At 35.0% G+C, this 5912-nt stretch overlaps 1 protein-coding gene across 1 annotated transcript; it reads left to right on the top strand.

Moving 5' to 3' along the window:
• The first annotated feature begins 2749 nt into the window (after positions 1–2749).
• Positions 2750–5132, top strand: LOC118437572. The gene is made up of 2 exons (XM_035856712.1): positions 2750–3026; positions 3690–5132. The coding sequence occupies exons 1-2, from the start codon at positions 2772–2774 to the stop codon at positions 5049–5051; spliced, it is 1617 nt and encodes a 538-aa protein (XP_035712605.1). The 5' UTR covers positions 2750–2771; the 3' UTR covers positions 5052–5132.
• Positions 5133–5912: the final 780 nt, after the last annotated feature.

The following is a 5912-nucleotide window of genomic DNA, read 5'->3' as shown; positions in this document are numbered from 1 at the left end:
ATCAATGCAAACAAATTCTTTGCAAAAATTTTGTTGCATATCTTTATCAAAAGTACGGGGTTAATACGATAAGATAGGGACCTTTTACTTCTCTCCTTATTATAAAATTTGCAAATTTCCATCATCGCCGTTAAACCCCACATATTTCATTTATTTATTTTTTCATGCAAAATATTTAGTCTCGTAAATACGTCCATATTTCGCGATTGTTTGCCAATTTTGTTACCAAAATTTAAAGTAGTTTTTTTTAATTACACACTTTAATACATACATATTCGCAGAAAGCAAATTTTTGCATTTTTTTCGAACTTTTGGCATTGGGCATATGGACCTTTTTTATCATTTCAATTCTTCAAACTTTGCAAATTTTCATCATCGACGTTTAACTCTGCAAATTTCATTTATTTTTTTATATGCAAAATACTTATTAGCTCTTAAGTATAGTATGCACATATTTATTTCGCGATTGTTTGCCAATTTCGTTACCAAACTTTACCGTAGTTTTTTTTTTAATTACACAATTTAATACGCTGAGCCATTATATTATTTAATTGCATTGTTAATTTTAACATGCTTACATATGAAAATAGTCACAATTATGAAAATTTTCATAATTTATTTTTAAATGAAACGATTAAAAAAATAAAATGTAATTCAATTTTCATAATGTATTTTTAAATACAACGATTTAAAAAAATAAAATGTAATTCAAATTCAAAATCATAAACTCTACATATGACATACCTATTTCATTTATTTATTTTTCCATGCAAAATATTTACTCTTAAATATGCCATACTTATTTCTTGATTGTTTGCCAATTTCGTTACCAAATTTACCGTTGTTTTTTTAAATTACACACTTTAATACATACATATTCGCAGAAAGCAAATTTTTGCATTTTTTTCGAACTTTTGGCATTGGGCATATGGACCTTTTTTATCATTTCAATTTTTCAAACTCTGCAAAATTTATTTTTTTCATGTAAAATCCTTATTACCTCTTAAGTATGTCCATATTTATTTCGTGATTGTTTGCAAATTTCGTTACCAAACTTTACCGTAGTTTTTTTTAATTACACAATTTAATACGCTCTGCCATTATATTATTTAATTGCATTGTTAATTTTAACATGCTTAGATATGAAAATGTTCACAATTATGAAAATTTTCACAATTTATTTTTAAATACAACAATTAAAAAAATAAAATGTAATTCAATTTTCATAATTTATTTTAAAATGAAAACGATTAAAAAAAATCAAATGTAATTCAAATTCAAAATCATAAACTCTACATACCTATTTCATTTATTTATTTTTTCATGCAAAATATTTACTCTCTCAAATATACTCATATTTCGCGAATTGTTTGCAATTTCGTTACCAAACTTTACTTTTTTTTAATTACACAATTTAATACGCTCTGCCATTATATTATTTAATTGCATTGTTAATTTTAACATGCTTACATAAACATTATGCAGTTGATCAATTGTTCTTTCTTAACTTTTATTGAAAATCGAAATCAACTCTCAACTCTCTATTTTTGGAATTTGCCCATTGTTCTTCTTAATATTTGTCACTCGCTATTTTATTAATTTCGCTGTGAAGGTCACATTCTTGCGCCACACGGAGACGCACTTTCCTCCTGGAAGTCATTCCCTATTCAACGTTGGTACGATTTGGATCCCAATTTTTCTTGGGGCAATATTTTATTTTTCGGAAACTTATCTCAGAAATATAAACTCTGGTAAACCAACTTTTGAAGCAGAGGTGTACCGTCACCTGTAACCACTTAAAACTACCCTAAATCCCACTTTTTAACATATCTAAATTAAAGGTATTAATGAGTAGATCATTTCTAAGTAAAAAATTATCAACTTTAAAGCTCAACATTTTTCAGGAAAAATCAAAATATTCACAAAAACCTATTTTTCTTGCATATTTTAATTTTCCTGAAAAAAATTCCCAACTTTTACCTTAAAAAATTTCAGGAGAAATCAAAATATGCAGAAAAAAATGAGAAAAAGATAAGTCTTTGTGCATATTTCGATTTTCCCTGAAATTTTTTAAGGTAAAAGTTGGGAATTTTTTTCAGGAGAATCAAAATTTGTAGAAAAAAATGAGAAAAAGATAGTGGTTTGAGCATATTTTGATTTTTCCTGACAAATTTTTGAGGGTAAAAGTTGGGAATTTTTTATATAGAAATATATGATCTATCCATAATACCTTCAATTTTATAAATGGGTTGACCCTAGGTCAAAGGTCATGCTTTTCAAATTTAAGGTAACACACTGTAGATAACTGGTTTCAGGTAGCGGTACACCTCTGCATTTTTTTGGGACAAAATAATTTTTATTTTTATAAAAATTTATTCATCCCAGAAACATAAAGAGTTCAATTTTTACAGAAATTTATTTCCCTCAGAAACATGAAGATAATAATTTTCACCCTTGCCATCATCCTCCATACCGCACACGGCGTCATCTTCTCGTCCCCCACGTCCAACGCGGTCGTCGCTCCCGTCCCCACCGCTACCACCACTACGACGACCACCACAGAATCCAAGAAAATTACCCCCGCCGACCCCAAGAAACAACCCCCCTCAACAAAAGCAAGTGACGAAAATAAAATCCCCCCGCCCCCCTCGTTCCCCTTCCTCACGCCGACCACGTTCCTCTTCCCTCCGACCCTGTTCCTCTTCAGAAATGTCGAAATGACCAAGAAGATCGAGGAGGAGGACGAGAAAAAAGTGACGACGACGACGCCCATGGAGGTGACGACAAACAGACCAAAAACGGCTGCAGAACTTCCTGAAGACAATCCGTTCTCTATTTTGTTGCAAAAAAGTAGAATGGCCAATCTCAAATTGGGAGATTTTGAAAATAAGGGAGCAAAGGATTCCGATCCTGAACCAGAACCGTTTGAAAGAGCTGATAACCACCAAGCTTATCACCACGAGATGGCTACCAATAAAGCGAGAAAAGAGACGACACATAGGCACAGATTTGCTGCTTCCCTTAAGGTTAAAAAAGTCGTACATGTTTTAAATTGATTAAGAATTGAATGGAGGTCTTCCAGCGATCCGATTTTGAGAAAACTAGTGACACAAATTTTTAAATTTTTCTTAATTAAAATTAGGGTTATATACGTAAATTTTCGAAAGGCACGATCTCCTAATTGGCAGAGATATTTGCATCCCAAGAAAACGAGCAGAAAATATGTATACCTACACTCAAAATAAGGTAGTAATGAATCATTACCATGCGGAATGACTATGTGGCTCTACCACGTCGGTTACGATTTCTCGTAGAAATGGTAATAATAAGTTCAGGGAAATTCAAATTTAATACATAATGGTATTGACTTCCTTAATATTTGGTAATGAATTTGAATTTCCCTGAACTTATTATTACCATTTCTACGACAAATCGTAACCGACGTGGTAGAGCCACATAGTCATTCCGCATGGTAATGATTCATTACTACCTTATTTTGAGTGTAGTGTAAAATTTGTCGACTTTAGGACGCGTTTTTTTGGGGAGATCGTATCTTTCGCAAATCTCATCCTAATCAAATTTGTCATGGATTGACACTAATTTGCTCAAAATCGGATCGCATACTCCGCGAGATTTCAATTCGGAGTCATTATGAAAATTTGCAAAAATTCAACCTCTTATTTTTGCAGGCACCGACCCCCACCCCACACAAGAAGGTTACCACCGCCCCCGCTGCCCCCAAAACTTCGGACGTTCTTATTCCCCCACCACCATCCCCCTTCCAGAAGACCCTCATCTTCATCATTCTCCAAAAAGCTCTCGAAAACAATAAAGATAAGTCTTCTCCCCCTCATTTCAGCACGTTTCCCCTCCTCCCCAACCCTCCAAAACCGTCCAAGAAATCCTCCAAACCGCAAAAAACCTCTAAACAAACCACCAAAAACAAAGACTTAGAAATTCTCGAAAAACTAATCCGGAAATCAAAACTCGCCCCACCCCCGCCCCGACCGGCCGGCCCTTCCATGCTCTCGATGGACCACTTCTCCTCCTACGAGGACGATCTACCCGACTACTTCTTCTCATCCGCAGAACTCTTCGGTTATCCGGGCAGCGAACAACACCACTCCCGCCTCCGAAGCGGCGGAGAAACGGATCACTTCCGGTCAACAAAACCACAGAAAAAACAGCAAAAAGATAACCACCCAGCGAAAAATGATGTCTTCTTCCCCCCGAAATTCAATCCCCTCAAAAAATCCGGGGATTACGACAACCAAGACTATTTTTTCTCGTCTCCAGAACTTTTCGGTTTTCCGGGCGAAAAACATTTCGGGCCACCAAAACCGCAAAAAAAGCCGCAAAAAGATGCAAAAAATGATATATTTTTCCCACCCTTAAAATTCATCCCCGCCATAAAATCCGCGGATTTTCCTCATTACGAACACGACGACTTTTTCTCATCTGCAGAACTTTTCGGTTTTCCGGGTGAACATCACTTATCAAGCCTCTCGTCAACAAAACCACAGAAAAAGCAGCAAAAAGATAACCACCCAGCCAAAAATGACCTCGACCTTGATTTCTTCTCAACTCAAGAACACTTCGGTTTTCCGGGTAGCGAACAGCACCACTCCCGCCTCCGATCCGGCGGAGTGGATCACTTCGGGTTATCAAAACCACAAAAAAGCCAACAAAAAGATAACCACCCGGCGAAAAACGATGTCTTTTTTCCTCCTCTGAAATTCAATCCCGCCACAAAATCCGATTTCTCGGCGCCACCCCTGCCACCATCTTTCTTTTGGGATTTCCCCCAGCAGAAAGAGCGACCCCCACGATTCGCCCCCTCATCGTCCTACATGGACGACGACGTCCCTATTTTCGACTACCCGGCGACCTTTGACCTCGACGATTTCAATCATCACGAAGACGAACATAACTTCATAATTCCGCCAGCGCCACCAGCACGCAAGCAGAAAATTCAGAAAAACCCTGTCAAACATGCCCCAATTGTACCCGACTTTTTCGATCTGGCTCTAAATGATGACATCTTGTATTAAATTTTTTGAATTGTGTATTAAATTTTACAAATTATTATTAAACTTTCCGAATTACTACTAAATTTTCCGAATTATTATTGAATTCTCTGAAAACATTCTATGAGAAAAATTGTATATTTTAAATTGTTTCTGATTTTATTTCATAATTTAAATTCAATAAAAACTGTAAGATTTGGAAACCAAATAGAAACTCCGTCAAAATATTACAATGTAAATGTAATTCGAAGATATATCTGCACAACGAGCTGGAGCAAAGCAAAATTTAACAATTTCATAAAATTTTCCAAAATTTTTAACACAATTTCCACTTTCAGCAATGCCAAAACCTTCTTCTCGTCCTACATGGACGACGATGTCCCCATTTTCGACTACCCGGCGACCTTTGACCTCGATGACTTCAATCATCACGGAGACCAACATAACTTCATAATTCCGCCAGCGCCACCAGGTCGCAAGCAGAGAATTCAGAAAAACCCTGTCAAACATGCCCCAATTGTACCCGACTTTTTCGACCTGGCTCTAAATGATGACATCTTGTATTAAATTTACCGAATTATTATTGAATTTTATGAATTATGTCTTAAATTTTATGAATTATGTATGTATTGAATTTTCAGAATTTTTTTTTAATTTTCCGAATTATTGAATTTTCTGTAAAAAATATAATTTCTTCGAGCAAAATTCTATAGTCTAAATTGGTCCTGATTTTATTTCTTAATTTAAATTTAATTAAAAACTGTAAGATTTGGAAACCGAATAAAAACTCCATCGAAATTGTACAATTTTTATGTAATTCTAAGATCAATTTGACCTGCATACGAACAATAATAAAGTAAAATCTAACAATTTCATAAAAATTTC

This window comes from Folsomia candida, unplaced genomic scaffold (assembly GCF_002217175.1).
Source record: "Folsomia candida strain VU population unplaced genomic scaffold, ASM221717v1 Fcan01_Sc014, whole genome shotgun sequence".
NCBI classification, from domain to species: domain Eukaryota; kingdom Metazoa; phylum Arthropoda; class Collembola; order Entomobryomorpha; family Isotomidae; genus Folsomia; species Folsomia candida.
Note: the sequence above shows the minus strand (reverse complement) of the source record. Positions and strands in the feature narration are given on the sequence as shown.

What these genes read in the sequence shown, in the direction of transcription:
- LOC118437572 (XM_035856712.1), top strand. Translation starts at nt 2,772, where the DNA reads ATGGAGGTGACGACAAACAGACCAAAAACGGCTGCAGAACTTCCTGAA. An exon ending in GATTTGCTGCTTCCCTTAAG is followed by an intron (nt 3,027 to 3,689) that starts GTTAAAAAAGTC and finishes TTATTTTTGCAG; the next exon opens with GCACCGACCCCCACCCCACA.